General features: G+C 36.3%; 1 protein-coding gene across 1 annotated transcript in view; it reads right to left on the bottom strand.

The window, feature by feature from the left end:
• Positions 1–359: 359 nt before the first annotated feature.
• FBXO33 (F-box protein 33) overlaps positions 360–22,976 on the bottom strand; it is a gene marked incomplete at its 5' end in the record, with an annotated part of 34,872 nt that continues 12,255 nt past the window's right edge. The window contains 3 exons of the mRNA XM_080809508.1: positions 360–1,733; positions 3,304–3,989; positions 4,507–4,617. Coding sequence (XP_080665634.1) covers positions 1,462–1,733; positions 3,304–3,989; positions 4,507–4,617 — 1,069 coding nt within the window. The 3' untranslated portion in view covers positions 360–1,461. The remainder of the gene's footprint in view (positions 1,734–3,303; positions 3,990–4,506; positions 4,618–22,976) is intronic.

Below are 22,976 nucleotides of genomic sequence, written 5' to 3' on the forward strand. Positions count from 1 at the left end.
TTTTTCCATAAATAGAATCATATCTGGACATCTGTTGCATAAATTGTGTTTCCAAAGCTTACAATAGAGCAGCCAGGTCTCAGCACTGCTGGGCACCCACGTTGGCTACTTACTTTATTATTGCAGACTGTCCTTTAACATTAAATGCACAACATTCGTACCACTTAAAACTGGGGTCAGGTGGAAGTCTCACAGAGACCACGTCTGTACCGCGGTTGCCCTGAAACAGTTAAGTCGGCTTTTAAAGCCTCTCAGATATAACAAGGTTTTAAAACATACTTCATGGAATGTTCTTCATGTATCATAGCAGCTCATACCTGTGATAGAACAAGCTTTCAGTTCTTCCTTTCTTTCCTTTACATTCACTATTCACAGTGAAACAGGTGCATGGTTTTTTTTTCTTTTTTTTTGTTTTGTTTTTTCAGAGTTCTGAGGTTGCTGACTGAGCCACAGCACAGCTGTGTACCACAGGTCGAAATTCGACCTTAAATATTACAATCTAGCAGTATCTGGCTGGCCAGAGTGGGCCGGCCCCTGCCAGCATGTGGGCACTTCTTCAGTTAAGTCTATTCTTTGGCAGCTGACACGCGCGCTGACAGAGAAAAATCCAGTGACTCGTTGCTAGGGATTTCACGACTAATGTTTGTTTGCAAGCATGTGTGTTTACGGCTCTGTTTTTTGATTTTCTTTTAAGGAGGTTTTACCCTGGAATACAGTTTCTTCCTCCACTATTTGAAATCTGGGCTAAAAAGCTAACTTGAATGTATAATGTAATGGATGAATAAAATTATGTCAGATACAGTTTAAAAAAAGTCTAATAGTTTGAGTATTCATGTTTATGTAAATGCATTTTTTAAAAAAAGGATTAAGCAGTATTCTAACCTAATACTACACAAAATTCAGAATGGTAATTGATGATATCAACTATTATATGTAATAAAAGTTAAAGTCTTGGCTTTTCTGTTAAGGGTCACTCATTTGGGATCATACTATCCTCCCTTCTTCCATTTCAAAAAAAAAATTAATGAAATGCTATCAAGCATGAATGCAGTGCATTGCATACAAATCCACCAGGCTATGGATATAAATCTATATATGTATAAAAATATTTTGGCTCCTGAGCTCTGAACTCTGACACACAAAGAATAAAAACATCAAAAGGCAGAGTAACTCAGTGAAAAATAAAGTTAGCCAGCAACCTCAGACAACCTTCGGTTGTATATCCTTAAGGTTTGATAACAAGTCCATTAACCGTGAAAGCCCTACACATTGTCACTTTGAACTTCTAAACCAATACCCGACTACGTTCTTTGATCAAGAAGTAGAATATACATGTATAATTCTATAAAGCTAATACTGATTAAACACAGCACAAAGGGATTAATTCACACTACTGAAAAAAAAACATAATAGGACCCTACTTGCATATGTAACCACAGGAATTGTACATTTAAAAAAAAGCTAAATGTCTTCGCTGAAGCTTTGCATCTCTCTGTAAAAATGACGATTCGGTTCAGTGAAGACACTGAGTGATTCGATGTCCATGACCGCATGCCAAGGTTGACCCAGGCCCAGGGATACCTGCTCAATAAGGTTATGCACTGGATCCACATCCTGGTCGGCCAGTTCACCTTGGTCAAAATCAATGCTTTCTTCAGTGACTTCAAGTACTTTTAGATCAGAGCCACGAAGACGAGCAATGGCAATGAGGTTGTGCGCCCACACTGTGTAACCTTCAAAATAAACAAAAGACAAGCACTGTCATTTCCTTGTAATTTATTTTTTCTATTTGATAAGTTAGTCTTTTCCACAAACTTGTATCTCACTGACCACTTTGGTCCTTTACCTTTAAAAATATACCGAGATTGGAAAAGGAAGTGTGACTGTGTAGCTCCAAAAAAAAAAAAAAAAAAAAATAAAAAAAGACTAAGTTTGATATTGTTTCCAACAACATCACTGTGGCTGGTGAATTGGTAGATGCTGTAATGCTATTCCGATATCAGTACATTTAGTAAGACTGAAGACATTTAAAGTCAAACTTTACAGCTTTGGATAGTGCTGTATCATAAAAAAACAAACTTTTATTTCATATGTATGTATCCATTAACAATACATAGAAAACATTTTTAGTGAGTAAAAAATCCTCTCCTATGATGCTTCACAGTCCGAAGTTAAGAAGCAAAACTTTAAACTGTTAATTGCCAATAGAAAATATGTAAAGTATTAAAGAGTCATGGATAAACTTTGGGAAAGAAAAAAGGGGAATGGGTATAGGAGCTTTAGCTGTATCTAACATCTTATTTAGTATTTCTTGTAAGAAAAAAAGCTTAGATTGGCTGAAATTAATCTTTAATATATAGTGTTGGAGTAATCTTATAACAAGTTGAAATGCATTTCTCTGCTGCTACCTCTCATGACTGGCCAAATTATAAAGCAAAACTTGAAAAGCAAGACACATACTTTCCTGCACTAATGCAGGCTAAAAATATTTTAAAAATAAGGAAACACAACTAATAGTCTATTTTGTATGCTGTAAATGTCTTACATGTTCCAGAAAAGGAACTAAAATGTTCTTCTGTCAGAATAGCAACTCTCTCTAAATGAGTATAGTTAATATTAAGATGAAAGGCACCAGTAAGAAAAAGGCATATACCCAATCAATGGAATCATCATTTAAAAAAATATACAAATTAATATGTTAATATCTAGAATCTAGAAGATGAGGCAGCAAGCAAGCAAGAAATCATACTTTCTCTTCCTTCTGTATTATGTTTTTAAGAGATCTTGTGATTAGAGGAAGAAATGTATCTACTGCAAGTAGATATGTAACTTTTCTTAGATAAATTAATTTCAAATGCCACTCTCATGAAATACCATCAATCCCATGGTGGAAGAAAAAAGCAACATGGAAGCTGGAACAAAACACTTAGAGTGGAAATATGACCTTCTACTTGTAAGTGGTATATCTTGTAAGTTAAAAAGTATAAAAGCCGGGGCGCCTGGGTGGCTCAATGGGTTAAAGCCTCTGCCTTCAGCTCAGGTCATGATCCCAGGGTCCCGGGATTGAGCCCCACATCTGGCTCTCTGCTCTGCGGGGAGCCTGCTTCCTCCTCTCTCTCTGCCTACCTCTCTGCCTACTTGTTATCTCTGTCTGTCGAATAAATAAATAAAATCTTTTTTAAAAAATTGTAAAAGCCTGCATTTCAACTTGTTAGAAGATTATTCAACACTACAAATGTCAGTACTTTTTGCTGGTTTAAGATGTTTTAGATATAAATAGCAAACTGAACAAAAATCACCTACCGTGAATTGCCAGAAGAGAGAGCTTTGTGCACCTCCATGCTAATAAAACCAATGGATCTTCATTTCGGTTGTCACTAAGATCTGGAAAACCAGACGTGTCAATCACATCATTCATTAGTATAAAATGAGTGAGGAACTTATCATACTGCCTGGATATAAGATCAACAATAGCTCCTGAAACACAAGTGATGTAGCTGTCAAAATGAATCCTCTCTAGTGGTATACTGGGTTTCAGAATCTTTAACATATCTTCACTCTTGATATCAAAGGCCATTATGTAGACCCGAAGGCTGGTGCTCTTTCGTGACAAGGCTTTCCAATGCTCGTCATTTGGCATGTTGTCCAGAGACTTGTGCATCACGGAAACATTGTGGACCAGGAGAGACAGTCGCTGCAAAGGCACATGGTTGCTATCAGTTAAGACTCTTGCCATCTCAGCTGTAAAGTCACAGAAATCCAGGGCAAGTGAGCGCAGATTCACGAATCGCTCCAGTTCGACTGTGGTGATAAGGGTGCTATTACCAGGAATATTGTTGTCTAGCAAGCTCAGGTGCTCCATGGTGTTGGCAATAGAGTTTGAGAGAGATGACAGTGATGTTGGGGTTACTATTTCCAGCATAAACCCACAGGACAGCCATTTCAGTTGCCTGCTATTACTCAGTATTTCTTCAAACAGCTGCTGAATTCTGTATGGAAAACACATGCCACAATGATCCCGTTAACGTTTAGCACTAATCTTTTAACACTGACTTCTGAAACTGGGCAATGAAATGGTATGCAATGTTGAGATCCATTTTCTCTCAATCTAACCCACAAGTAATATTATCATAAATACTACTAAAATTCACATTAAAATATAATGAATAAACTGTATTAAATATCCAAAAATAAGTTCTTCAACCAATGAAAGCAGCATTTTGTACCAGTATGGTAGAAAAGATTGATGATAGACAATTTATGTTATAATGAAGGCAAGGAGAGAAGTAACACTGTTAAATAGCAATAATTACCCAGCAAAGTCTTTGATTTATCTTAAAGGTTTATGATGTGGAATAGGATATTTCATAGTTAAAACACTTTCAGTTTACAGGACACATTTTTTGGGAAAAATATCATTACTCTCCTGATTGTATCTTACAATTTCTCAGAAAAAACTAAAATTATTATTAATATAAGCCCCTTTCCACTAGCCATGTAACTTACTGTTTAATTTTTTTGCCATCAGGATCCACCTTGCTGAGGTATGTATTTGACAAACTTCCTTGCTGTTGTAGAACACTTATGTCTCCAAAAAGGCTAAACTTCTGGAGGTTCCTACAAAAAAAAGCAATTTAAAATGACTAATATATACAAATATAAATATTAAAAATAGAAATGTATAAGGGATATCTACAAAAGTTTCCACCTTATAACTCATTTAAAATCCAATTAAGTACTTTCAGATTGCTTTTTACATACAATGAAAAGCAACATAATACAGAAGCAGTAAAAGCTTGACAGAATGAGTACTGAGGTTTTACACTAAGCTGTATGCTCAGTTCAGAAACTCAGTATTTCAATGACCATGGAAAGATGTTCATGCATTGTTTTCCGGATTTTATTTAGTTGTCTGTGTTCTCTTGCATGTAACTGAGCTTCTTTTGAGATGATTACTTTGAATGATTTGGCAGGCAATTCATAATCTCTATTTTCTTGGGGTTGGTTACTGGAGCTTTATTAGTTTCCTTTGGTGGGTCCACGTGTGCCTGATCTTCAATGATCTTTGTAGCTTTGAATTGGTGTTTATATTTGGAGGAACAAACACCTCTTCGAATTTTTATAGATAGGTTTCTGCTGCTAAAGATCTCCTCCTACTGGGTCTCCAGACTGATGAGATCTCCTCTAGGACCACATTCAAGTTGGACTGAGGCCGGGTCACATGGCTGCTGCTGGGCCTGCACTGGGGTCTATGGTTTGTGGACCTCATTACCAGGCACCTGGGCAGGCATGGATCCTGTCTGGTCTCCTGGTGGAAAGGATTGCCTCTGAGTCCTTGGTCAGTAGGGCTGGTGCTGGGACAATGTCATTAGGTCCGCGGACAGCTGGCCTATTACTAGGTGTGTGGGCAGGAGTGGTTTTTGTCAGATCCCTGGGAAGGCCACTGTTCTGCCACTGGGTGGATCCCAGGAAGGGCAGGAGTGCCCAGGATTGCAGCTGAGAGAGGCTAGAACTGAGTGTCAGGCTTGTTTCAGGGTCTAGAGCTGGGACCAGATTCTGCAGGTCTATCTCCAGGGGCACTGACAGTTATGCCACCTGCTGGGTTTCTAGATGAGACTGCCCTAGAGCATGGCTGAGTGGGGATGGAGGTGGTTCACAGGGCTGCTTCAGGATCCATTTAGACCAATGTTAATGGGTCTGCCCTGGGGTACAAACAGGTATCTCCCAAAGGTTCCTAGGCAGGTAGAAATGCTCTTGGATCATAGCTGTATACAAACTTGAGTATTGCCTTGATTAAAAATCCCTAAGAGGGGGCGCCTGGGTGGCTCAGTGGGTTATCGCCTCTGCCTTCAGCTCGGGTCGTGATCCCAGGGTCCTGGGATCGAGCCCCGCTTCAGGCTCTCTGCTCAACAGGGAGCCTGCTTCCCCCTCTCTCTCTGCCTACTTGTGATCTCTATCTGATAAATAAATAAAATCTTAAAAAAAAAAATCCCTAAGAGATCACACCCTATTGGCTACAAGAAAAAGGCAAATGGCTAGCTTGGTACAATGAGATTCTTCAAAATGTGGTTCAAAAAAAGTTATACTGGGCTACTTACTATTTTTTAATCAAGATTTTGTTTTTATTTATTTGACAGAGAGAACACAGCAGGGGGAATGGGAGAGGGAGAAGCAGGATCCCTGCTGAGCAGAGAGCCCAATGCGGGGGCCGATCCCAGGACCCTGAGATCATGACCCAAGCCCAACGCAGACGCTTAACCGACTGAGCCACCAAGGCACCCTTACTTACTATTTTTTAAATGTAGTATTATTCCCTCTCAGGTCTGTTTGGTAAACCGCTATTGAGCCTTCTATACCTGAATGGTATTAAAGCCTTTTCTGAGTCAATTCTTTCAGCCTCTGTGGATTTAGCCATCCCATGGGACTCTGTAAAATGCTTCCCCCCCCCCTTTTTTTTTTTTAGATTTATGTATTTGACAGAGAGAGACACAGAGAAAGAGGAAACACAAGCAGGGGGACTGGGAGAGGGAGAAGCAGGCTTCCCACCAAGCAGAGAACCTGATGTGGGCCTAGATCCCAGGACCCTGGGATCATGACCTGAGCCGAAGGCAGACACTTAGTGACTGAGGCACCCAGGTACCTTGTAAAATGCTTTTATTAAACTAATATGCTTTACTGTGATTTCTTACCTTTCTCATGAGAGGGGTAAACTCCTGTTTCTTATAAGAACCTGGCAATACTTTTTGGCACAAGATAGGTGTTCAATGAGTATTTTTTAAACAAATGAATACTTTGAGAAGGTAATTTCAAGAGTTACCTAGATAGAAATTGTAATCAAGACCATAATTAAATGAGAATAATGGGACATAGATACATAAGGGGAGGTGGGCCTGGGATAGATTTTGGAAAGATAATCACATCATGTGGAGCATTATTTTAAGGGTAATGTTTTCAATCAATTTAAAAAAAATAACAAAGTTATCTTCTGGATAGATCCTCTTTGTAAAGGGAAATTAAAGATGAGTTTATGATATTGACAGCTATTCCAAGTAATTATGTCCTCCAATACTTTGTTTTTCCTATTAGGAGTTCTTTTATGAAACAGAGAACCAAATCTGCCTTAAAGGGAAAAAAATAAAAGGTTAGCACCACAAAGGGCTTAGAATCACTTCTTCATAGATTTCCACAGACTAGTAAGACGATAAATACCAGGTGAGCAGAAAATATTTCACTAAATTTACTACCAAGATACTCCCATAAAAGTATTTAAATTTATTATTTATGAAAAGATATTGATAAAAAATCTTCACAAAAAGACTTTTTAAGGGACCCATGATAGATGGGAACCAACCTGAACTATCATAGTAGTATTATCATATTATTATCATAGTAGTAATATTCTTCCTATCATATTCTAAATCTGCATCATTCAATATAGGAAATATAGCTACTAATACTTGTGTAGTCAGAACTGAGATTTGTTCTCAGTATAAAAAATTATTTGGAAGACAGTACAAAAATATAAAATCTCATTAAATTTTTTATATTGGTTATATAATATTTGGATATATTGGGTTAAGTATAGTAAGATTAATTTCATAATTTCTTTTTAATTAATTAATTATTTATTTTTAAATATTTTATTTATTTATTTTGACAGACAGATCACAAGTAGGCAGAGAGGCAGGCAGAGAGAGAAGGGAGGAAGCAGGCTCCCTGGTGAGCAGAGAGCCCGATGTGGGGCTCGATCCCAGGACGCTGGAATCATGACCTGAGCCAAAGGCAGCGGCTTTATCCCACTGAGCCACCCAGACGCCCCTCTTTTTAATTTTTTAATGTGACTACTAGAAAAATCTAAATTACATGTGTAATCTATATTATATTTTTATTGGACAGTACTGCTCTAAAGACTATAATGTGCATATTCTAGTTTTCTGGTTAGCTTCATTTAAAAACATATTGTCATCAGCAGAAATATAATTAAGGGTGTACAGCTAATACTACTGCTCTTATGGTTAAAATATTTAATAGAAGGTCCACACCATTTTTCAGCTTTCTTTCTTTCTAAATCTAAGACCAATGACTAGTTTTTAACTATAAAAAAGTAGGAGTTGACTTAAGAAAATGTTATCCATAATTAAGCAAAAATCCTACAACTCCAAACACATTGTGGTTATACTGCTAATATAGGTTACAGATATAAAGCAGACATAGACAAACCCACGGTCTTCCCCCATTTCTCCCATTAACTCAAATACAAACCAAATCCAACAACCTGAAAAAAAGTACAAATGATCAAGAGGACAACCATTTTGAATGAATAGAGCAAATAAGCCACCTTTCTCCACCCGTGATGTCATTTCTTTCTATTTACTGTAACTCATTTCTTTTGAAGACATCATATTTAATCCCCACTGTTTCTATCTCAGACCTAGAAAAATGCAGCCTGCCAGCTATGACTGATTCAAAACCAAGTCCTCCCCTAGGAGGTAGGAGTCTTCATTTTCTCATTCTCTTGAGAGAAAGAGGAATGGAAAAACATATGGGCAGGGGAAATGAAAATTTCCTCTAAATGGCAAGTTTTCTCCACTTATTTACTATAGTTAGGCCCACAGAATTTAAGATGACTATGCTGGTGTTTTGTTTTGTTTTGTTTTTTTAAATTTTCCCAAACATTTCAATCTACATCACTGACATCAAGGTCTGGGTAATTCCTTTTTTCCTGCATTGTGCTGTCTTTGCTACAGTGGAGGGAGATTATCCACATTCTCCAAGACATCTATCCTCTCTTTTGTCTTCTAATCTCTTCTTTCTACTCCTTCAATCCATTTAGTCCCCAGACTTCCTTAAGTATACTATCAAAGATTTCTACTTATCAAGGTGCCACAATGGAACAGAGTTCATTTAATGAACTGTGATTTTAATTTTGCTGAACTACATGTGGTAAATAAAACGCACCTATCTCCTAGTCATGGAATACTAAAGTCCTCATAAATTAAAAAAAAAACAAAAGCAGAAGAATGGTCTTTCACAATCATGGCTAATAGCCAAGGCTATTAACAAAAAGTTTTGACATTTTGACAATTCTTGGCATAATGGTGATGATATCTTCATTATAGCTACTAGCATTTAAAATTAAAAGTAGAGTTTAGGGGCGTCTGGGTGGCTCAGTGGGTTAAAGCCTCTGCCTTCAGCTCAGGTCATGATCTCAGGGTCCTGGGATTGAGCCCCGCATCGGGCTCTCTGCTCAGCAGGGAGTCTGCTTCCCCCCCACCCCTTCTCTGCCTGCCTTTCTGCCTACTTGTGATCTCTGTCTGTCAATTAAATAAATAAAATCTTTAAAAAAAAAGTAGGGTTTAATAAAACATTGCCCCAATTAATTTGTTTCACAGCTGGTACTTAGATTTACTGAATCTAGAACATAAAAGTTTTCTCTATCTCAGCTTTCCTTTTCAATTGTGACTAAGATATTCTTGCAATGTCATTTTCTTAAGTACTTAAATTTTATTGACAAGCAGCACTGAATTTCTTCAGGTACACAGCAATTTAAAATTCCTTATCATTCAGACCACAATTCCGTGCTTCCATATGTAATCAAATAACTAGATAATATTACCCGAAAATGAACTTGACAATTCCACTACAAAATTGTATATGAAAGATTTTATCCATTCATTTTAAGTCCCATATCACACTTACCCCTTCCCAGTCCAATATCTTGCCCTAGCTGGAACCTATTTACCAAATAATGCTCATTGTGAAGCTCGCAGTGTTAAGTAATGATGCTCAAAAATGTTAAATATTACATTTGCTTGGCACATATATTTAAGTATTTATAATTCTTTTTTTCATATACTATCCACACTGGTCTGAATGAAGTACTTAGTGTCACTTATTGAGACAATCAACATAAACCACATTATAATCAGCAAGAATAATGTTATCCAAATTTTTAAAGGGTTGGTTAGGAGAAATAAAAGTAGTGTTGATAGAGCACTAAGTGAGAAATCAAGCGTCCCAAATGCGAAAAATCCACTGACTGGAGTTTTCTTACGTGTGAAATAAAAGTTTTTAAGTTATTTAAAAAGACAAAATCCTATTACATTAGCAACACCTAATTTCTTCTTCTAAACATGGTGATACTTTAGTCATATTTGAAATCTTGCCCACAAAAGTAGGTAAAAGGAGAAGAAAAATTAAGTACATTTATGTTAGAACCAATACCTAATTTATTTTGAGCCTAAAGTGCTGAGTGTTTGTCAATTTTGTTGGCAAGTCTTCAAATTCCAATAAAAGGACTTTTCTATCAGAAATGCCACTTTTCAATCAACCCATGTCACAGTTATCAATCACCACCACCACAACAAAAATGTTCAGCTTAAGGAGTTTCCCAGTTTACTTTGGAAATTCTAAAAGAACTTTGTCATATATATATATATATATATATATATACACACACACACACACACACACACACACACACACACACACACACATATATATATGACCATATATATGGTCATATATATGTATATATATTGTAGAGAAAAGGTATGGCTAGGATTTTTTGAAGATGATAAAATCTCATATATAAATGAGCCATACCTTTTCTCTACAAAAATGCTGGACTGTCTATTGTCTTCTCAGTTAACCCCTCAAAGAAAATAAGGCCTCTTAAATTTGGTACTTTAAGGTGATTATGTTGTTGTTTCGGTATTCACATTAGCTCACAAGATAAGCTTAATTTAGGATTTTTTAAAATGTAATTTTTTATTTTTTATTAACATATAATGTATTATTAGCCCCAGGGGCTCAGGTCTGTGAATCTCCAGGTTTACACACTTCACAGCACTCATCATAGCACATACCTTCCCCTTAATTTAGGATTTTTATAAGACAAATTACTTTTTTGTTTTTTAAAGATTTTATTTATTTATTTGACAGACATAGATCACAAGTAGGCAGAAAGGCAGGCAGAGAGAGAGGAAGAGAAGCAGGCTCCCTGCTGAGCAGAGAGCCTGATGTGAGGCTTGATTCCAGGACCCTGGGATCATGACCTGAGCCAAAGGCAGAGGCTTTAACCCACTGAGCCACCCAGGCGCCCCTAAGACAATTTACTTTAATATTTTCAGGCTGTATTTTTTGGTAAAATCTTGATTAATACCTATGTAAAAATCTAAGCAAATGGGCAAATTTACTTTGTTGGGTTCTCTCACAGATAACTTGGTATATAAGATTAACTTAATAATGGAAGTCTTAAGTATTTTCTACTTTTATTTGAGAAAACCATTTTATTTACTGAAGTATAATAAACATACGGTGTTAGGGGGCCTGGGTGGTTCAGTTGGTTAAAGGACTGCCTTAGGCTCAGGTCATGATCCTGGAGTTCTGGGATGGAGTCCTACATCTGGCTCCCTGCTCAGCAGGGAGTCTGTTTCTCCCTCTGACCCTTCCCCCTCTCATGCTCTCTCTCTCTCTCTCTCTCCCTCTCTCATTCTCTCTCAAATAAATAAATTTTAAAAATTAAAAAAAAAACATAGTGTTATATGAGTTCCAGGTATATAACATAACAATTCAACATTTCTATATATTACTTATACTCATCGCAATAAATGCACTCTTAATCCCCTTTATCGGTTTCATCAATCCCCCTACCCACTTGCCCTCTGGCAACCACCAGTTTGTTTTCTGTGTTTAAGAATCCGAGTTTTTTGGTCTCTTTATTTTGCTCATTTGTTCTGTTTCTTAAAAACACATATTGGTGAGATAATGGTATGGGTCTTTCTGACTTATCTCACTTTGCATTATACCCTCTAGTTGCCTCCATGTTGTTGCAAATGTCAGATCTCATTCTTTTTTATGGCTGTGTGTATGTATCACTTCTTTATCCATTCATCTATTGATGGGGCACTTGAGTTACTTACATGTCTCGGTTATTGTAAATAATGCTTCAATAAACATGCTTCAATAAAGCATGTATCTTTTTGAATTTGTGTTTTCATTTTCTTTGGATAAATACCCAGTAGTAGAATTACTGGATCATATGGTAATTGTTTTTTAATTTTTTAAGGAAATTTCATCCAACAGTACACGAAGGTTCCACTTTCTCCACATGCTCACCAACACTCGTTATTTCTTGTCTAGCATTTCTGACTGGGGTAAGGTGATTATCTCACTGCAGATTTGATTTGCATTTCCCCAACGATTAGTGACTTTCAGCATCCTTTCATGTATCTGTTAGTCACTTGTATGTCTTCTTTGCAGAAATGTCTAGTCAGGTCCTCTGTTCATTTTTCAGTTAGATTATCTGGGGTTATCTGGTGTTGAGTTCAATAAGTTATTTTTATATTTTGAATATTAACCCCTTATCAGATGTATCATTTGAAAATATCTTCATTACAGTAGGTTGCCTTTTTGTTTTTTGATGGTTTCTCTCACTGTGCAAGAGCTTTTTTTGGTGTAGTCCCAATAGTTTATTGTTTGCCATGCCTGAGAAGACTTATCTTGAAAAATATATATATATTTTAAGATTTTTAAATTTATTTGACAGACAGTGATCACAAGTAGGCAGAGAGGCAGGCAGAGAGAGAGAGAGAGATGGGGAAGCAGGCTCCCCGATGAGCAGAGAGCCTGATGTGGAGCTCAATCCCAGGATCCTGGGATCAAGACCCGAGCGAAGGCAGAGGCTTTAACCCATTGAGCCACTCAGGAGCCCCTTGAAAACTGTTTCTGTGGCTGAAAAGAAATTACTGTCTATATTTTCTTCTAGGAGATTTATGATTTCAGGTTTTACACTTAGGTCTTTAATCCATTTTGAGTTTATTTTTGTGTATGGTGTAAGTGATCCAATTTCATTCTTTTGCATGCAGCTGTCCAGTTTTCCCAGCACCACTTGCCGAAGAGACTGTCTTTCCCCCACTGTATATTCTTGTGCTTTGTTGAAGATTAATTGACCTTAAAATCATGGGTTTATTTCTGGGCTCTCTGTCCTGTTCCACTGATCTACATGTCTATTTTTGTGCCTACAGCATACTGTTTGGATTACTACAGTTTTGTAGTATATCTTTTTTTCTGGGATTGTGATACTTCCAGCTTTGTTATTCTTTCTCAATTGCTTTGGCTCTTCAGGGTCTTTTATGATTCCATATAAATTTTAGTATTATTTGTTCTAATTCTGTGAAAAATACTTTTGGTGTTTTGATAGGGGTTGCATTAAATCTGTAGACTGCTTTGAGCAGCATGGACATTTTAACAATATTGGCTTTTTTTTTTGTAATGAAGAAGAGTCTTCTTGGCTTCTGACTAGGAGCCCTTTACATATGAAAATATTTATAAACACGAAGAAGTATAACTGATGTTGAGGATCATTTGTTTCAGACTCCAGCTGGGAAATGGGTGGAAAGCTTGTAAAACTTTTAAATTTTTGTTGTTGTTGTTTATTAAGAGTACAGTCATAATTACATCGTGGCATTTTTAAATCTGATTTTTTCCTTCAAATAAAACCAACTAATTCTTCATGCTATGGATGAATACACAAAGTATTTGCAATATAAACAATTTTAGGGCTAATCATCCTCTGGGATATAGAGTTTACTTCTCTGGAACCAGAAGATGCTTTATTGATACCGTTATATTTTAGAGCAGAATTTTAAACACATATATGCCTATCTTTTAAAATTTATTTTTAGAGCAGTTTTAGATTCATAGTAAAACTGATCAGAAAGTACAGACTTCCCATATCCTCCTTATCCCCATATATGTATAACCTCTCCCATTATCAACATCACTAATGAGAATGGTACATTTTTTAGCAAGGATGAACCTACTCTGACCCATCATAATCACCCAAAGTCCATAGTCTAACTTAGGGCTCACTCTTGGTGTTGTACATTCTATAGGTTTGGACAAATGTATAATGACACATATCCATCATTATAATATCGTACAGAGTTTTTCACTGTTCTCAAAGTCCTCTGTGATCTGCCTATTCGTCTTTCTCTTCTTCCCACCCCTTGCAACTACTGGTTTTTTTACTGTCTTCAGTTTTGCCTTTTCCAGAATATCACACAGTTGGAATCACACAGTATACAGACTTTTCAGATTGCCTTCTTTCACTTAGTAATATGCACTTAATGTTTCTCCATGTCTTTTCATGCCTTAATAGCTCATTTCATTTTAATGCTAAATATTCCACGGTCTGGATGTACTAAAGTTAATTTATACATTCACCAACTGAACAACATCTTGATTGTTTCTAAGGTTTGGAAATTATGAGTAAAGACACTATAACCATCTGTGAGCAGGTTTTTGTGTGGAAGTATGTTTTCAACTCCTTTTAGTAAATACCAAGTAGAACAAATGCTGGATTGTATGGTAAGAGTATGTTTAGTTTTTCAAGAAACTGTTAACATTTTTTTTTTTTTTTGTAGCCATACCATTTTGCATCCCTCTAGCAACAAGAGTTCCTGCTACTCCCCATCTTTGCCAGTATTTGGTATTGTCAGTATTCCAGATTTTTACCTTTGTAGTGCATGACAGGATTTTGATGATGTGAAAAATGAACAAGATATAATATTAAAAGGAAAAAAGTACAAAACCACACATGGATTATTATTCCAGTTTTGCAAAAGATACATCATGTTTGCCGGCGATCATCTCTGGTGAATTTTTTACTTTATTTTTCTTGTATTTTTCAAATATCCTATTTTACAAACAAATATTACTTGGGAATTCACAAAAGAAATGTATTTATTTGAGTATAGGTGACACACAGTGTTAAATTAGTTTCAGGTGTACAACTTAGTGATTTGACAAGTTTATACATTATGCTATGTTTACAAGTATAGCTACTATCTGTCCCATTACATCACTATTAAAATATCATTGACTGTATTCCTTACGCTCTACTTTTTATCCTTGTGACTTACTCATTCCATAAATGTAAACTTGTATCTCTCTCTCCCCTTCACCCATTTTGCCCAAGCCCCTTTGGCAACCATCAGTTTGTTGTCTGTATTTACAGTTCTGATTTTTTTTTTATTTTTTTATTTTTTAAATTTATTTATTTGTCAGAGAGAGAGACCGAGAGAGAGAGAGTGAGCACTGGCAGACAGAGGCAGAGGGAGAAGCAGGCTCCCCGCCGAGCAAGGAGCCCGATGTGGGACTCGATCCCAGGACGCTGGGATCATGACCTGAGCCGAAGGCAGCTGCTTAACCAACTGAGCCACCCAGGCGTCCCTACAGTTCTGATTTTGCTTTTTGTTTCTTCATGCACTTCTTTTAGATTCCATTTATGAGTAGAATCATATGGTATTTGTCTTTCTCAGTCTGACTTATTTCACTTAGCATAATATTCCTAGGTTCATCCAGGTTGTCTCAAATGGTATGATTTCTTCCTTTATGGCTGTGTAATACTTCACTGTGTACACACACACACACATCACATTTTCCTTATCCATTTGTTTATTGCTGGACACTTCGGTTGCCTCAAATTCTTGGCTATTATAAATAATGCTGCAATAAACAAAGGGGAATGAATAGAAAAAAAAATCTTCCTAAGGTAAACACCCAACAGTGGAATTATTTGATCATATGGTATTTGTATTTTTAATATTTTGAGGAACCTCCACACTGTTTTCCACAGTGGCTGTACCAATTTACATTCCCATCAATTGTGCAAGAGGATTCCTTTTTCTCCACATCCTCACCAACACTTATCTTTCTTGTCTTGATTTTAGCCATTCTAACAGGTATGAGGTAGTATCTCACTGCAGTTCTGATTTGTGTTTCCCTGATGATTAGCGATGTTGAACACCTTTTCATGTATCTGTTGGCTATCTGTATGTCTTTGGAAAAATCTCTATTCAGGTCCTCTGCCTATTTTTTAATTGGATTTTGTGTGTGTGTCTGTGTGCTCAATTTTATTAAGTTCTTTATATATTTTGGATATTAACCCCTTATCAGATGTATCATTTAGAAATACCTTCTCCCATTCAGTAGGTTGTCTTTTTGTTTTCTTGATGGCTTCCCTAGCCATGCAATAGCTTTTTATTTTGATGTAGTCCCAATAGTTCATTTTTGCCTTTATTCCCTTGCCTTAGGAGATGCATCTAGAAAAACGTTGCTATGGCTAATATCAGAGAAATTACTGCTTGTGTTCTCTTCTAGGATTTTTATGGTTTCAGGTCTCACATTTAGGTCTTTTAATTCATTTTAAGTTTATTTTTGTGAATGGTCTAAGAAAGTAGTCCAGTTTCATTCTTTTGCATGTAGATGACCAGTTTTCCCAACACTGCTTGTTGAAAAGACTACCTTTTCCCCATTGGATATTCTTTCCTGCTTTGCTGAAGGTTAACTGAGCATATAATTGTGGGTTTATTTATGGGTTTTTCATGGATATCTATTTTTGTGCCAGTACCATACTGTTTTAATTACTACACCTTTGTATTATAACTTAAAATCTGGAATTGTGATACCTCCAGTTTTGTTATTCTTTCTCAGGACTGCTTTGGCTATTCAGGGTCTTTTGTGGTTTGATACAGATTTTGGTATTATTCTAGTTCTGTGAAAAATACTGTTGGTGTTTTGATAGCGGTTGCATTAACTCTGTAGATTGTTTTTGGGTAAAAACATATTGACATTCTTCTAATCCATGAGCTTGGAATATCTTTCCATTTCTTTGAGTCATTTTCAATTTCTTTCATCACTGTTTTATAGTTTTTAGAGTATAGGTCTTTCACCTCTTTGGTTAATTCCTCTGTATTTTATTCTTTCTGGTGTAACTATAAATGGTGCTGTTTTTAAAAAAAATTTCTCTTTCTGCAACTTCATTGTTAGTATATAGAAATCCTACCAATTTGGGGGTATTAACTTTATATCCTGCCACTTTACTCAATTCATTTAGTACTTCTAGTAGTTTTTTGATGGAATCTTTAGGATTTTCTATGCATAGTGTCATGTTGCCTGCAAGTACTGACACTTTAATTTGTTCTTTAGCAATATGGATGCCTCATTTCTTTTTTTTTTTTTTTTTTTTTTTTTGGTCTGATTGCTATGGCTAGGATTTTTAGTACTATGTTGGAGAAGGCAGTGAGAGTGGACACCCTTCATCTTGTTCCTGACCTTGGAGGGAAAGCTCTCAGTTTCACCACTGAGGATGATGTTAGCTATGGGCTTTTCATATATGGCCTTTATTATGTTGAAGTATGTTCCCTCTAACACTGTTTTGTTGAAAGGTTTTTTTTTTTTTTTTAAATCATGAATGGACGTTGAATCTTGTCAAATGTCTTTTTCTACTGAAATGACCATATGACTTTTATCCTTCACTTTGTGATGTGGTTTATGATGGTGATTGTGAATACTGAACCATCTTTGCATCCTGAGAATAAATCTCACCTGATTGTGCTGAATGATTTTTTTTTTAAAGATTTTATTTATTCATTTGACAGAAAGAGATCACAAGTAGGCAGAGAGGCAGGCAGTGAGAGAGAGGATGGGAAGCAGGCTCCCTGCTGAGCAGAGAGCCCAATGTGGGGCTTGATCCCAGGACCCTGAGATCATGACCTGAGCCGAAGGCAGAGGCTTTAACCCACTGAGCCACCCAGGCGCCCCCTGAATGATCTTTTTAATGTATTGTTGTACGCAGTTTGCTAACATTTTGCTGAGATATCTGCACCTAGGTTTGTCAGGGATACTGGGCTGTAGTTTTCTTTTTCTGTGGTGTCTGTACAGGTTTGGTATTAGAGTAATGCTGGCATTATAGAATATATTTAGAAGTTTTCCTTCCTCTTTTTTTTTTTTGGAACTACTTTGAGAATAGGTATTAACTCTTTTTTTTTTTTTAAGATTTTTATTTATTTATTTGACAGACAGATCACAAGTAGGCAGAGAGGCAGGCAGAGAGAGAGAGAGAGGAGGCAGGCACTCTACTGAGCAGAGAGCCCGATGTGGGGCTCGATCCCAGGACCCTGGGATCATGACCTGAGCCGAAGGCAGAGGCTTTAACCCACTGAGCCACCCAGGCGCCCCAGGTATTAACTCTTTTTAAAATGTCTGGTAGAATTTGCCTGTGAATCCATGTGGTATTGGACTTTTATTCTTTGGTTGTTTTTAAATACTGATTAAATTTCATTATTTGTAATCAGTTTGCTCAGATTTTTTATTTCTTTCTGGTTCAGTATTGGAAGATTATGTTTCTAGGAATTTATCCATTTCTTTTAGGTTGTCTGATTTTTTGGCATATAATTGTTTATAGTATTCACTTATAATCTTTTATATTTCTGTTGTATGAGTTGTTACTTTCCCTCTCTCATTTCTTTATTTTAATTTTTCTCTCATTTCTGATTTTATTTATTTGGGTCTTTTCTCTTTGTTTCTTAATGAGTCTGGTTAGGGATCTGTCAATCTGGTTTATTTTTTCAAAGAACCAGCTCTTGGTTTCATTGAGTTTTTTCTTTCCTTTTTTTTTTTTTTTTTTAAAGTCTCTATGCCATTTACATCTGCTCTGACCTTTATTATTTCCTTTTTCTTTCTTCTATTCGCCTTGGGTTTTGTTCGCCTCTTTCTAGTTCTTTTAGGTGTAAGATTGATCTTTTGAGTTTTTTCTTGTTTCTTATTTCTTAGGCCTGTATTCCTACAGAACTGCTTTTGATGTGTCTCAAAGATTTTGGATCATTGTGTTTTCATCTTCATTTGTAATCATGTATTTTTTTGATTTCTTCTTTGATTGTTTCATTGACCCACTGGTTGTTTAGTCTTCATGTGTTTGTGGTTTTCCCTGTTTTTTTTTTTTTTTTCCTTGTGATTCATTTCTAGGTTTATACTGATGTGTTAGAAAAGAGGTATGGTATGATTTCAATTTTCTTAACTTTATTGACACTTGTTTTATGGCCCAATATGTGATCTATTCTTGAGAACGTTCCATTTGCACTTGAAAAGAATGTGTACTCTGTTGTTTTTGGATGGAATGTTCTGTATATATTTGTTATGTCCAGCTGGTCCAACATGTCATTCAAAGACCTTACTTCCTTAGGGGTGCCTGGGTGGTGCAGTTGGTTAAGTGTTCAATTCCTGGTTTCAGCTCAGGTCATGATCTCAGGGTTGTAAGATCAAGCTCCATATAAGATGAGATGAGATCTGAGCTCAGCTCAAAGTCTGCTTGAGATTCTCTTTTCCTTTCCCTCTGGCCCTCCCACTCATGCACACTCTCTAAAATAAATACATAAAATCTTTAAAACAAACCAAAACCAAAGATATTTCCTTATTTTTTTTGTCTGAATCCATCCATTGATGTAAGTAGAGTATAAATGTTCTCTATCTACTGTTTCTGTATCATATCAATTTCTCTTTTTATGTCCATTAATATTTGCTTTATGTATATAGGTGCTCCAGTATCAGGTGCACAGATATTTATAGTTTGTTAAAGATTCTTGATGGATTGATTCCTTCATTACTATGTAATGCCCTTCTTTGTTTCTTACCACAATCTTTATTTTAAAGTCTGTTTTGGGGGTGCCTGGGTGGCTCAGTGGGTTAAAGCCTCTGTCTTTGGCTCAGGTCGTGATTCCAGGGTCTTGGGACCAGGTCCGGAATCAGGCTCTCTGCTCAGCAGGGAGCCTGCTTCCTTTCTCTGCCTGCCTCTCTGCCTACTTGTGATCTCTGTCTGTCAAATAAATAAATAAAATCTTAAAAAAAAAAAAAGTATGTTTTGTCTGACATAAATGTTGCTACTCCAGCTTTTTTACACTTTATTTACATGGTCAATGTTTTCTATCCCTTCACTTTTATTTAGTCTGTAGGCATCATTAGGTCTGAGGTGAGTCTCTTGTAGGTAGCATATAGATAGGTCTTTGTTTGTTTGTTTGTTTTTTAATCCATTCCATTACTCTATGTCCCTGGATTGGAGCATTTGGGCCATTTATATTTAAAGTAATTACTGATAGGTATGTACTTATTGCCACTTAAAAACTTTGTTTATTGGCTGTTTTTGTAGTTCTTCTTTGTTCTTCTTCTCTTGCTCTCTTTCTTTGTGATTGATTAGTATCTACAGTGTTTTATTTGGCTTTCTCTTTACTTTTGGTGTATCTATCATAGGTTTTGGGTTTATGGTTACCATGAAGTTCAATATGTCATCTGATGTAAATATCAGTCCATATTAATTTGGTGGCCTTTAAGTTCAAACACATTCTTAAAAAGAAAAAAAAGAGATTTTTTCCCCCTTCTTTTCTCTTTTTACTCCCTTCTCCACTTTTATGTATATATTGTCATATTTTGTGTGTTTTTATTCATTTTTCCTATGTTTAATTATGGCCATTTCTTTTCCACTTAAAGAAGTCACTTTAACATTTCTTGTAAGTCTGGTTTAGTTGTGATAAATTCCTTTATCTTTTCTTTTCTGGGAAACTATTTCTCCTTCAAATATGAATGCTAATCTTGCCAGGTAGAGTATTCTTGGTTGAAGGATTTTCTTTTTAGCACTTGCCACTCTCTTCTGGCTTGCAAAGTTTCTGCTGAAAAATCAGCTGGTGTTTTTACAGGTTGTCCTTTCTAGGTAACTTTGTGTTTCTCTCTAGGGGTTTTTAGGTTCTCTCTTTATCTTTGACCTTTGACTTTTTAATTATTATGTGCTGTGGTGTGGACCTCCTTGGGTTCATCTTGTTTGGAACTCTGCTTCTTGGACTTAGATGTCTATTTCTCTCTCTAGGTTAGGAAAGTTTTCAGATACTATTTCTTCAAATATGTTTTCTACACCTTTCTCTCTCTTCTTCTTCTGAGACCCCTATAATGCGAACATTTGTTGACTTGATTTTGTGTAAGAGATCTCTCAACTGATCCTCATTTCAAAAATTTTTTTAATTAAAAAAATTTTTTTCCCTCTTTTTTGATGTTTGGCTTGTGTGCTTTCTATTATCCTGTCTTCCAGATTGCTGATATTTTCTTCTGCAACCTCTAAATTACTGTTGATTCCCTCTGGGGGAGGGGGGAACACTGACAACTCAATGGCAGCTTTCAAATATATTGTGTTGAAATAGGATTATAGATAATATAGTGAAGCCAAGAAAACGGCATATAGCCTCCAGGTGACTCACCATTGTTTCAGATGGTAAAAATGGGACTGAAAAGAACATCTGGCAACAACACTAGAATAGAATATACTGAACCATAACAATAAACAGATGCCTCATTTTGAGGCCATGAGATAATACCGGTAACAAGGGAATTGTGCCAAAATCCTTTCACTTAAATATGAAATCTGTGACCTACTTTTTCAAGTGAACTAAAGAAATAAACAGGGTTCTTTCCTGCACAATGTCCATAACATGTACTTGCTCAAAAGGTATGTAATAAAAACATACTGGGAAAACATTACAGTTGGTTGCAAAGTTTTCTTTCATCTCAATTCTTCAAATTAGTTTAGCTCTGTTCCTAAGGTAATATTAATAGAATACAACCTACTTACTATTACTAGTCCCTCTGCAACACGCCTTAGCTCTTTTTCTTTCTTTTAAGATTTTTTGTTTATTTGAGAGAGAGGGAAAGAGGGCATATATGAGTATGTGTATGAGTTGGGGAGGGGCAGGGAAGATGGAGAAGCAGACTCCCTACTGAGCAGGGAGCATGATGCAGGGCTTGATCCCAGGACCCTGGAATTATAACCTGAGCTGAAGGCAAATGCTTAACTAACTAAACCACTCAGGTGCCTCTGAAACATACCTTACATATGTTGTGAAAGCACAAAATCATAAAAAATGTTTGATAATCAATCTCCTGAACCATGTAATAGGCCATACTACTGCCAAAAGAGAATGAATTTCTTCAACCTCATTGCATTCTTCTTTAATCCTATTTCAAAAAGCCATCAGTTTTAGATCTAGAGCTGTCAGATTATTAAGTACTCACAACTTAGAAACTCAGCCTATAGACTGCTCTCCTACTCTTTGTTCATTCAAATATTAAAATATGTATTATGTGTCAATGATGTGAAAAGTTATGGCAGTTAAGCTCTCAGAGTCCATGGGTTTAGTCTCTTGGCATAGAAATAAAGGTTTTAAAAGGACTCATTTTAAAAAAAAATGGATGAGAAGAAGGAATTATTAATAACTTTGTTAATGTATATTAATAGCACTGTGTTTATATAAAAAAGTACATAATTTTCGAGCTTTATACTGAAGTGTATAGAATAAAATGATTCTGGTACCTTGGATTTGTTTTAAAATACTTCAGTAAAGATAAAATAACGCACATGTGACAAATTCCTTAAATTACTGAATCTGGGTGATAGGTTGTCCATTTTAGCTATTTTTTGTATGTGTTAGAAAATTTCATTAAACAAATAAGAAAACCAGGCAGTCATTTCTCTGTATAACTGGCAAGTTAACTTAACTATTCTGTGGTTCAGTTTTAGCATCTGTAAAATAGCAATAATAATGGTACCTACCCTTATGGTTGTTTAATACTGCTGTTTCTCTGGGAAAACTAGTTTAGCATTTTAGGAGTTGTTAAGAACACATCTACTTAGCTCTCTGCAGTGCTGGCAATATGCCTGGACCTTACCCAGGCCCATGACTCTTGTGGTGACACTAACTGGAGTTTGGTATCAGAAGGATGATGGCTTGAAAAGGTGGGTCTAAGCCATGGAAGATCAAAGTCTCTTGCTTCAGGTGACTACCTTTCTTCTTAGCCTTGAATCAAGACTGTCCCTTTGAGGTTTCTAAGAGTGAGATTCTGAGTCTTTTTCGAAGTAACTAGCAACACCTAAATAAAAGGTAGCTCAATTCTGCCCTTGTTTCTTCCCCTGTTCCTTGTCCACTGAAGAGATGTAATAGAAGAGGACACATGATGAATGTCTGGGTAGGAAAACAGATTTATCCGGGCTTACAGTTACAGGTAATGAAACCAATGATATACAGCAAAGAATCCTTGTGCAGAGTACTACTTGCTTCTTCCTTTCCACTTAGTCCCACCATTTTGAGGCTGTA

This window comes from Martes martes, assembly GCF_963455335.1.
Source record: "Martes martes genome assembly, chromosome: 7".
Lineage (NCBI taxonomy): Eukaryota > Metazoa > Chordata > Mammalia > Carnivora > Mustelidae > Martes > Martes martes.